Source organism: Asterias amurensis, chromosome 6 (genome assembly GCF_032118995.1).
Source record: "Asterias amurensis chromosome 6, ASM3211899v1".
NCBI lineage: Eukaryota > Metazoa > Echinodermata > Asteroidea > Forcipulatida > Asteriidae > Asterias > Asterias amurensis.
Window position 1 is genome coordinate 11,453,949 of NC_092653.1, and position 12,587 is coordinate 11,466,535.

The 12,587-nt window shown below is 36.8% G+C and overlaps 1 protein-coding gene across 1 annotated transcript in view; it reads right to left on the bottom strand.

Moving 5' to 3' along the window:
* LOC139938208 (MLX-interacting protein-like) overlaps positions 1-11,398 on the bottom strand; it is a 39,245-nt gene extending 27,847 nt beyond the window's left edge. Inside the window, exons 1-2 of the mRNA XM_071933610.1 lie at positions 10,939-11,398; positions 10,039-10,145 (exon numbers count right to left, since the gene is read on the bottom strand). Coding sequence (XP_071789711.1) covers positions 10,039-10,145; positions 10,939-11,321 — 490 coding nt within the window. The 5' untranslated portion in view covers positions 11,322-11,398. The remainder of the gene's footprint in view (positions 1-10,038; positions 10,146-10,938) is intronic.
* Between the last annotated feature and the right edge of the window lie 1,189 nt (positions 11,399-12,587).

A 12,587-nucleotide genomic window follows, 5' to 3' on the forward strand; every position in this document is an offset into this window, starting at 1 on the left:
TATGACAATGTATAGACCATGTGACCTGTGACATCACATTTTTACCATGCAGACATTTGCCTTCCTGCTGCAGGCATGATCTGTACACAGCTTAATGGAAGAAATGTAATTTATAAATCTGATATTCTGCGAAGACCACACAGTTTGATTTTTGATGACGAACAGAGGGGGGGGGGGGGGGGGGGAGCGGCCAACTCAAAACTTCAGGCCTGATACTTCACGGAGGCAACGAAGGCGATTGCCTCCGTGTCCCCTGGTCATTGCCTTGGTGCCCTTGAAATGCTCCAGTGCAAATTTGCAATTTCATCATAGGGTGCCCTTTACCAAGAAGAAAATGCCTTGGTGCCCTTGCCCTTTCAAAAACGAAGCATACAGGCCTGAAACTTGCTCATCCCGCCTATTATTTATATTAACTTAAAGAAGAAGAAAAAAAATCCCATGCAGATGGACAGTGTATCTTATTAAAGGAACCATGTTGCCTTGGATCGGTCGAGTTGGTCTTTGAAAAGCGTTTGTAACTGTTTGTTATAAAATGCATGGTTAGACAGATGATTTAAAAGTAGAATTTAATGATCCACAAAAATCTGCCACGAAGTTGCGCGGTTTTCATTTTACTTTGCAAACTAACATGGTCTGCCAATTTTGTTAGTCAACGAAAAACGAGGTAAAAGGAAAACCGTGCAATTTCGAGTGATACTTGTGTGGATCATTATATTCTACTTTTAAAGGAACACGTTGCCTTGGATCGGTCGAGTTGATCTTTGAAAAGCGTTTGTAACCGTTTTTTATAAAATGCATATGGGTAGAAAGATGTTGTAAAAGTAGAATACAATGATCCACACAAACACGCCTCGAAATTGCGTGGTTTTCCTTATACCTCGTCGACTAACACGTCGGCCATTTATGGGGGTCAAAATTTTGACTCCCATAAATGGCCGACCGTGTTAGTTCGCACAATAGAAGGAAAACCACGCAATTTGGAGGCAAACTTGTGTGGATCATTGTATTCTACTTTTAAAACATCTTTCCAACCAAATGCATTATATACAAAACGGACAGACGCTTTTGTTTTGACCAACTCGTCCGATCCAAGGCAACGTGTTCCTTTAAAATATCTTTCTAATCATGCATTTTATAACAAAGGGTTTCAAACGCTTTTCAAAGACCAACTCGAAGTCCAAGGCAATGTATGTTCCTTTAATACACCTAATGTACACTTACAAACACTAGTCTGCAATTTCACAACCACAGAACTTAAAGGAACACGTTGCCTTGGATCGGACGAGTTGGTGTATAAAAAGTGTTTGAAACCGTTTGTTATGAAATGCATATGGTTAAAAAGATATTTTAAAAGTAGAATATAATGACCCACACAAGTATCACTCAAAATTGCATGGTTTTATTTTTACGTCGCGAACTAACGTGGTCGGCCATTTATGGGGGTCAAAATTTAGACTCCCATAAATGGCCGACCGTGTTATTGGACGAGGTAAAAAGAAAACCACGCAATTTCGAGGCATATTTGTGTAGATCATTGTATTCTACTTTTACAACATCTTTCTAACCATATCAGCCATTCCATTGTGACTCGCGTGACAATCTCACTGGTTTTTCAACTTTTGAAAGATCTATACTCCAAAATATAAAACGTGGCTCTCATGTAACTCAATTTATATAAACTTAGTAAAGAGCCCTATAATAAAAAATAAAAAACGAACACAAATTGTGTAGGTATCATGTTTTTATAGGTGTTCCAAAAATGTGACTCGCGTGACTGCCAAAAAATGAAAGGTCTTGTATCCCTGTATGCCGTTGCCCATTCGTGAGAACTCATAGAAACTTTTTAGTCCCGGATCACTTTTTTTTTAAGTTCAAGAGAAGCACAATACTTTACAATAAAAAGTACAAAATAAAAAGTTTTTAAAAAATTGAAAATTTGTTAAATGCAACGTGACTCGCGTGACAGAAGTTTGTGACTCGCGTGACAAGTGAGAAAATATACAATAGCTAAACAGGATACTGCATAACAAGAACAATTTATTTCATTCAGAACACTTAGAACTTGAAATTGAATCTTTTCATCAAAGGAAGAAACACCTGAAGCAACATTTAAAGGAAAATTAAGAATCTGAAGAGGATTTGACTTAAACATGGTAATGTTGGGACGGTTCTGAAAAGAATTGGTGGTTCAACAACACTGTCTGGTCGAAAAGTAGAGTTGTGAAACCACCAGTTCTCTTCAGAACCACTCAAACTCATAGAGAGAACCCTTACTAGAAATTATTATATTGTTTTTTGATTGGGGAAGGACTTTTTTCTCACTACGCTTAGCAGAGTAGGTTGATAAGAAACAACCAATTTTGGTGTCAAGTTCTAATGGCATTAGACTGTGTTAGGCTGAGTACATGTACATCTGTTAAGTAATTTCTTTATTGATGCCCCTCTCCAAATCTAACTTAAGAATACTGTCTTAAAATACCCAGTTTCATCAAATATTTTTGTTCGTTCTTGTTTTAAGTTTATCATTCCTTGTATTATTTAAATTATGCAGATGTGAATACATTGTACAGTGCAGTATGCAGTGTACACATGGTACATGTAGTTCAACATGATCTGCTGACAGTGTGCCAAGTCATAATTGTACACTGTAATAATTCCTTTTTCTAACATAAATTTTAGAAATTCAGGGGCATAGTAGTATGTTCCAGTAGGCTGGGGTGCTTTTTTAACATTCCATGTAGACATCATCCCTAGAATACTTTAGTAGCTTTTGCCAACCATGTGCATTAAGTGCATTTGCCGTGACTCGCGTGACAAACTCGAGGGTGTTTTTTTTAAAAAGTAGAATGCCTAGGTAAAAAAAACCTAATAAATTCTTGAAAGACCCTTTGAAAAGACCACTATTATGAGAGAGAAGAAAAAAAATGTTGAGGGTCTATAACAGAAAAAATACTATAATCATTTTTTTTGTGACTCGCGTGACAGTAAAACGAGGGTAAAAATTAACTCCCATTTTTCAAAAGTCAATAATTCAAAAAGGTATATTTAATTTTGGCTGTCCTTACTAATGACTCTTTGTTGTTTATACATAATGATTAAATCTGAACACCTATTGTTTCATGATTTTTTTTTCAAAACCTGAATATCAAGGATTTTTCAGACTTCAGTGTACACTTTTTACCCTTTACTCCCAAGGCTGTCACAAAAACAATAAAGAATATTTTTATAAAGTCTTTTTAGAAATAGAAGCACTAGGTGTTCTTGTTTCAAAATAAATGTAAAAACTTCACTGATAACCATTTTAATTTTTTTACTATGAAGCGCAAATACCATGGAATGGCTGATATGCATTTTATAACAAACGGTTACAAAACGCTTTTCAAACACCAACTCGTCCGATCCAAGGCAACGTGTTCCTTCGAGGCATATTTGTGTAGATCATTGTATTCTACTTTTACAACATCTTTCTAACCATATGCATTTTATAACAAACGGTTACAAAACGCTTTTCAAACACCAACTCGTCCGATCCAAGGCAACGTGTTCCTTTAATAATTGGACAACACCCTAACACTCACACAAACAAAGTTAGAAAAACACTCAGGCATCTCTCTACTAGGGCACACCTCCCCCACTATCCCGCCTCCTTCTGTGAAACAAATTTGAATGATAAAAACTGCAGCACCTCCATATCCAAAGTGTTGGAGAGGCTGCTTTAATGTGTTGCCAAACAAATCTTTCAGTGTGAGGTCCAGGGGTGCTGAGGTCACAAATCAATCACAAAAATAAGATATTATACCCTGGGACAGGATAAAGCAATTAAGCATCTTCCTTGAAAGGGGCTGTATTCCATGGAAATCTTCACTACATGTAGAACACAAAGTCTTACAGCTCAGAACTTTCTACTGCAATCAGAGTTACACGACACTTGTATGCACGAGTACTATGTTTGTACTTGTTTTTTGAAAAGACCTAAAATATTTCTTAAATTTTGAATAAATATGAACAGGTTACCAGCAAAACTAAAATTAACACTTCACAGAAACAATTTGTGACTGGCTTCATGCAAACAAAATTGCGCTTACATGTAGCAGAAATTTGTAAAGCGGCATTTTCAGCGTAGCTCTATGCTGCTTCAGGATACTACTAGTCACAGTATGCTACATGTGGGATGGTATACATGTATGTATTCAGTAGCTGAGACTGAAGTACTCAGCTAAATTTAGTGCTTTTTAAAGACAGTGGACACTATTGGTAATTGTCAAAGACAAGTCTTCTCACTTGGTGTATCTCAACATATACATTAAATAACAAACCTGTGAAAATTTGAGCTCAGTTGGTCATAAAAGTTGCGAGATGATAATGAAAGAAAAAACACCCTTGTCACACGAAGTTGTGTGCTTTCAGATGCTTGATTTCGAGACCTCAAATTCTAAACTTGAGGTCTCAACCCAAATTCGTGGAAAATTACTTCTTTCTTGAAAACTACATCACTTCAGAGGGAGCTGTTTCTCACAATGTTTTATACCATCAACCTCTCCCGATTACCAAGTAAGGTTTTATGCTAATAATTATTTTGAGCGTCTTCTCAATGAAAAGCGCGCCAAGGGTGCGTTTATCTGCACGGTTGTCTACAGTGTGATATTAGGCATTCCCCACCTTATTGTACATACGTGATTGGTGTCAAAATAGAAACAATTGTTATTTTGGCTTTTAATCAATAGTGTCCACTGCCTTTAAGCTGCTTTAGGAATTTTCAGCCCTGGTCTCTGGTCCAGAGGGTATTTCAATGACCTGTTGTGTAAATTTGCATCTAGCAGAAAAGGATCCCTCTTTGAATAAATGTAAACTGCGATATGACCGGTGATCTAGACTGATTACTTTTGTTTGCCGATCGATGACTCATAGAACAAGGTCAGTAATCAGAGTAGGAAGGCCCAATGAATAATCACTGCTATTATTGCTTTTAACTCATGCATTAACCAAAGATCCCTACATGTAATGGCGATCTGCAACAGACCATTTCATAGTAATGCGCAATGATGAATCTGTACCGTTATGGTACAATATGTACATCATTTATTTCAAGTTCTGAATCTTGATCAACGCACTTGACACACGGGGTGAGAAATGCGTGTAAAGTTACAAATCATGTCCGTTCAAAATATCACTGATATCAAGCATGATATTTGGTGCTTGAAAAAAGTAGGAAAAATAATTTTCTAGCAAGAGGGCCGACGTAGTTGTTTATAAGGTGTCTGGTTTAAAGGCAGTGGACACTATTGGTAGTTACTCAAAATAATTATTGGCAAAAAACCTTACTTGGTGACGAGGAATGGGGAGAGGTTGATAGTATAAAACATTGTGAGAAACAGCTCCCTCTGAAGTGACGTAGTTTTTGAGAAATAAGTAATTTTCCACGAATTTGATTTCGAGAACTCAAGTTTAGAATTTGAGGTCTCAAAATCAAATATCTGAAAGCACACAACTTCGTGTGACAAGGGTGTTTTTTTCCTTTATTGGTATCTCGCAACTTCGATGACCATTTGAGCTCAAATTTTCACAGGTTTGTTATTTTATGCATATTGTTGAGATACACCAAGTGAGAAGACTGGTCTTTGATAATTACCAATAGTGTCCAGCATCTTTAATAATATTTGTCAGGCTATTATTATTAAATGAAAACTTTTCAAATTTTCTCAGGGAAACAAAATTGGAAATAGGAAGAATACCATGCCTGTATAACACCACAGTGCACAGGGGCCGGCATTTTCAACATAGCCCATTATATACATACAAAGACGGGTGCATAATGTTGTTTTGTGTGAAAAAACTTTGTAGTCATGTTTAGGAGAGAAATCCATGTGTCCATCACACATTGTGCATTTATGTGCAAAACTAAAAATACACACAAGCAACACACATTAATTTATAGTGTCAATATAGCATACATGTGTACTGTTCTTAAAATCGATAAAATGATGTGCATTGCTTTGTGTGTGTGAGTTCATAAAAGAATTGTGCACTACAATGCATTATAAATGCACAATGCGAGACAGACAGGTGTGTTGATGGCAGACACATTAATGTGCAGCCTACAGCCTTACACACAATGCACCTGAACGTGTAATAAATTGTACAAAACAATTATAAAGATTTAAAAGAATATTCATGCACTGTATGCCTGTGGATTGTCGTTTTGTTGTAAAATGTTGTTTTGTAGGATGCTGTTGGATTTTGATGAGTTCAGGGTGGCTACGGTAAATTTTATGAGCATAATATTATTAATTAAAAAATTAAACTAAACATTGGTGACCTCCATCTCAAATAGTATAGTTTGAGTTTTTAAAAAGGGACCTATAATTACGTCAGTTTTTTAATGTTTTTGGTGACACTCGCCTCTCTTGCAACTCAAAAGACTGCTGTTTCATACAAGACTAGTACTGCTCTCAGGACTACAATGTGCGGGTGCTATTCAGGAGAAAGCAATTTAGTGAGAGCAGTGTTGTGTGAAAACATTAAATTGCATGACAGAAAACACCACAATAAACATTTAACGACTTTTCCACAGTTCTAGTCAGTTTCCTACAGTAGACTACAATAGACCAACAACATGCCTATTCAGTAGTACTGTACCATCAAAACAAATATCCTTTCAATCAAACTATCAAGCTAATATATATTTTTTCAATGTATAACACTACACTGGAAATATTATGGCTTCTTACATTGTATATTTCCATGTAGGCGTAAACAAATTCCATAATCCTACAATACAGAATGCCTACGACAAAACCACAAACACAAACCCAGAGGTTTATTATTGTGTATTGAACACACACTAAACAAGAGAAAATCAGCAATACATGTATCAGTAGTACTAGTAGCAGGCCTACATTACAAGCAGGAGTCAGACACTGTACACACTAGGCTACCCTGAACAGTACGTACAACAGTATACTGTGTAAACAAATGAGTGGGTCATATCAGTCTTCAGCGAAGAATTTACATGCGACTGTTTGCACCACTTTTATGAGACAGGCCAATGATCATGATTGTACAATGAACATGTATTTTAAAGCCATTGGACACTTTCGGTAAACAGTATTGTCCAAGGCCTACACTTCGTGTATCACAACTTATATATAAAATAACAAACCTGTGAAAATTTAGGCTCAATTGGTCATCGGAGTCGGGAGAAAATAACAGGAAAACACACCCTTGTTTCCTCGTGTCATGACATGTATTCAGAATAAATTCGTAATTCTCGCTATCGAGAATTGATATATATTGTTTTAATGTCTTCTCAAAAAGTAAAGCATTTCATGGAATAATATTTCAAGAGAAGTCTTTCACCATTACCTTCTGTAAACCTGTTAGGTTATTTGGTAATCTGTGAACTTTTTTTTTTTCTGTACCGAAAGTGTATATTGGCTTTAAATAAGGAGCAATTCAGAGTTTTCAATATATTCACTGTCAATCTTTAAAAGAGTAGTTTTAAAGGAAATGGGGGTCAGAGATCATAGATGATATTTTTGAACTTCAGAAGGTGCTTCAGTAAATTTAACAGAGAACTTCTGAAACAAAATTGTTTTAAATGTGCATATGGCAATTTAAATTAATGTATAATGTAGGTTGGGGTGATTAACTATGAAGTACTGCATATTGTGATGCCCCAACACTGTCAGTTTGGAAATTCACCTACTGAACATCTCTTGAAATCAGATTTTGGTCTTGTAAAATCAATTCTGGGGCCAACTTAAAGGCAGTGGACACTATTGGTAATTGTCACTATTGGTAATTGTCAAAGACTAGCCTTCACAGTTGGTGTATCTCAACATAAATGCATAAAATAACAAACCTGTGAAAATTTGAGCTCAATCGGTAATCAAAGTTGCGAGATAATAATGAAAGAAGAAAACACCCTTGTCACACGAAGTTGTGTGCGTTTAGATGGTTGATTTCGAGACCTCAAGTTCTAAACTTGAGGTCTCGAAATCAAATTCGTGGAAAATTACTTCTTTCTCCAAAACTATGGCATTTCAGAGGGAGCTGTTTCTCACAATGTTTTATACCACCAACCTCTCCCCATTACTTGTCACCAAGAAAGGTTTTATGCTAATAATTATTTTGAGTTATTACCAATAGTGTCCACTGCCCTTAACAAAGAGTTAAAAGATTGATCAATCTTTACTGCGAATCAATAATTGCTGGGCAAAAGGTGATGTTTCCACCATACAAATCACCACAATGATACACTGACAACTCATCTTACCATGTCTTACAATGACTCTTAGTGCTTTGTGAAATCGAGCTAGGGTTTCAGTAAAAATGTTGAGCTACTTACAAACTTCAAGCCCTAGGGTCTAGTGGAATTTCACCCCAAATTCCAGCCATGTTTTGGGTGAGGGGTGTGAGGGAGGATTTCATGTACGTAACCTTAGGTGCAATCTTACAAAATTACCAAAAGGCATGCAGCAGAGAACAAGGGCTTAACGAAACTCAGCAATTTCAAATTTTAGAAGTGATGTCTGCCTCATTTACTTTACAAAATTATTTATAATTTGTGTTGCTCAAATTGCAATATTATTTATACATGTGATCACCGAAGTTGATAACAAAATTCACAGATCAGTTGTATGATGTAATGTATGTTAATCTGTCATTTCACTAAAAGCCACAAATATTAAAGGTTCTTTCCCTTTAAGAATGAATGCCTACAGGGTAGGGCCATTGAATGTTTCACATTATTATACAGTACATGATAATCCCAGCAGGTGACATACTTTCGTGTCAGTAACAAGCCTTTATGACAGGTACCTGGGGATACAGACCAAGAAAGGAAATCATATGAATATGAGCTGCACCGGGGGCAGGGTGTCTGTTATCATAACAGGTTAATAATGGAAAAACAAGACTGAAACGGATCAATGCTACTGGCTCTACATTACAACAGTACCTTGTTATTTTGCTGCTACTTATATGGGACTGTGCATTGTAAATCATTTCTAGAAACCAATGTTGACTTCATGTTTCACACATTGCAGGAGTTGAATACAGTAAATATAGAATTTTTGCATCCCATCCAACAATGTTGAACCTGCAACTTGAAACGTGTATGAAGCTTACAAAATGTTCTTTGTTTGTAGAGCAGAATATTTGATATGATTGATGCTTTCATTTGTAGGTATATGTCAAAGATTAAAGGCTGCTGAAAGTGCAAGATGGGGAACTGGAGCTGTGTTCCTTGTTGGATCTTGAAGTACATGTTTGTATGCAGGGGTGCCATCTCAGCAAGCGAATGTTTTTGTTAAAACAAGAGGTGCTCGCTGAAATGGCATCCAATGCTCATTGGCTGTCAGCTCCAGTTCCCTTGAACATTCTGTGCTCTATTTAGTCTCTAAATAAGGACTCAAGTTTGTTCAAGATGACTTTGGAGTAGCAACTGTGATACATTTTTCCCTCAGAGGGCAAGGCCATTTGCTATTTTTGCAAAGGGCACTTTTATTGGTAAATCTAAGAGTCTTATGGGAATTTTTTTAAAGAGGCACCAAGGCAATAGACAAGATGACCTCCATGGCCCTTGTATTATTCCGGAAAGACCATTCATAAACCAAGTCAGAAACAAATCAAATGCCCAAGGCCACTTTTCTTGAACACAAAACAAAATATCAGAACATTGGGATATATAATTGGCCTAACCTTCCTGTCCAGTCCTTTACAAAGAAAAAATTCACAGTCCTCCAAACACGAGGGAAACAGCATAATAGACCCTTCCCATGAAATATGTAAATTGCACATAGCGCGTGCGCACTAACGTTTTGGTTGGCAATATGAGGGAACATGGGCAAATGGGTGCGTGACGCAGACGCGATTGTGCGTCTGCTTAGTGCACAACTCTATGGTGTTTGCCAACCAACAGGGTGTGTACGCATGCGTGAATGTAATTAGCATATTTCATGGGAAGGGTCCATTACTGTTGTTGCCCTTGTGCTGTGTGGCTATGGCACTGGCAGTCTGTTTTTTTTATTAACTTACATTGTTGATGCCATTCTCTCCAGATAGCATTGTTCAATCTGATTTTATCTTTCCAACTTAGCTTCATTCCTTTGAAAGTCTTCCATTTTGGTGAAACAAGTCTTGCTCTGCAGAAAGTAAAAAGCCAAAAAATAACCAATATTATCAAAAAGATAAGTGTTTGTTCTCATTGCAGATAACTTAGCATCCTTGAAAAAAAGACTGAACCAAAGTTATAAAAAGTTTTAGAAGTAACATACAAAAATACAAAAAAAAACCACACACACAAAACTTGTCAAAGGCAATTCATTTTATTTGTTTACAGCACGTTTCCTCACCACAAACCCTATAATCTGTTCATGTGTGTATGTGGTCAGGAAAACAAAAATAAATGCTGATTGCTTGAAATAATTTGGCCTTGGGTCTGAAACAATACTGGGCTAGGCATGGTAAAGCGAAATGATAAAACCAAAGTCCAAAATGACCAAAAGCAATTAATTTTTTTTTATAATACAAAGTATTCAAGATAAACACGGACAATTTTCCGTATAGATAGTGCCACCACTTTTTCATACAATATAAAATAATTAAGTATCTAATTTACCTCAATGAGTTATCGCTTTTTGAAAAAATGAGTGGAAAAGTGGTTGCGCCATACGGAAAGTTATCCATAAACACAACAAACCAACTAAATAGAATAGAAAGTCCAATAAAAAAAACAAGTGAAAAAATAAACTGAAATAGAAAACATTCAGCATGCTTCAAAGGCCAATTAACAACAATTTGGATCTAGAATGCCCCAGTTTTTAAAAAAATCCTAAGGATCAGGGAGAACCCAGCATGCTGTTTTCCAAAAATGTTATGTAACTTTGCACCCAAAACCCAAATGCAGTCAGTGTGTAAACTAATTTCAATACGTACCCAGTGTAGGCTAAGCTCATGCAGTCAAACAGTTTAGAAAAAGATACATCAATATCCGCACGATTTTGATTCTCCTGAAACTTGTAGCTGGCACTGGGTTCCGTGGGAGCATTGTCGAAATTATAACCCACGTTGTTGTGCTTATGTTTCACTTTGTGAGGGTTGCTGACCATGAAATGTCCCGAGTGAATGACGTTAACACCGTCATTTTCATCGCCGTTCGCATTGTCAGTTTCACTGTTCTGCTGAAGCTCGTTATGATCCAAATGACTGCTCGGGCTGGGCTGTTTTTCAAACGGATCATTGGGGTGTCGCCAACTTCCCTTGTCGAATCCACCGAGTCCGGAATGTTCTTTCGATATTAAGAAATCGTCCCTCGCCATTTTTGTTGTATTTCTGTCTCGTAACAGGTGAAAAATGTTAGTAAACAACGCACATTATCCGCCATTTTCTGTCGCCATACTGCATGTACTGATAGGAATGCACGTACACACACACATAGCGCGCGAGATCACACAGCATGCGTAATTGGTGCATCAATGCATTGACACGATAGAGCGCCACCATCAATAGTCTTCATGTCAAGTCGTAACTTAAAGTCGCGAGAAAAATGAAGATAAATTAATGTGATTTTTGTTTTCAAGTCATGTAATTTAAGATTAATTTGTGGAAAAAATTGTCAGTAATATGCCCTCCATCATTTGTTGTTGCACTAGCATTTGCTGGAAAGTTCCACTGGCCGCAATTTGTCCAAGATGGTGCCTGGCGCATGTCCTTTTTGGTTGGACTTAGATGATATGACCATAATGAAGAATTTTTCATCCATGCTTTTATTATCATTCTCTCTTTATAGATCTATATGAGCATATTCCTCAGACGTGTAGGTCAGAGGCCTATCTTAAGACTTTAAATAGTTTTAGAGTTTTTTTTAATAACCTGCATTAAAAAGCATTGGCTACCAAGATTTCATGTTGATTTAATTTATTCAGCATATTACTGTTTGCGTGTATTTTTGAGTTCTGAATCATATTCCCTCAGTAGAGGTAGTCACAGACCACTTGAATTGAATTGATGAATAGTGGCGCACCCTAGCCCCCCCCCCCCCCACCCCACCCCTGCAGACACAGCAGTACAGTTTGCAGAATCCAGCGCCCTTATTCGATTTGGGAGAGTCCATTATTTAACAGGTGTGGTCCTGCTATACTTTCATACCCAATCCTTGTCTTTCTCAACTATATTTTGCCTAAACTATTGGTCATAGATTGAAATCTCAATTTTCAAATTGATTGCGTTTAGAGACAATCACTTCTAAAATATTACATAATTAACTTCCGGAGAAGTAAAAAGAATGCCGTTATTGTTACCTGTTATGTAATGGAACATTTCAACACAGTTATATGCAAATAATTTCCCAGAAATTGTAGTACGCTTTGTATAGTCTCGTGTTCGTGCTGACGGGCCGCAAACATTGTTATCTCTAGTAAAGACTAACTGATAATCGAAACGAATACCGATTATATTATTCAAATCCAATCTGAAATATTGCAAAATACAATTAAACTTACAGGTACAGTCAAAGTCAGGAATGTTCAGGGATGAGATTTGGAAAATGTGGACCCTGTCTGAAGCTTACAGACTCTGCATGTAGG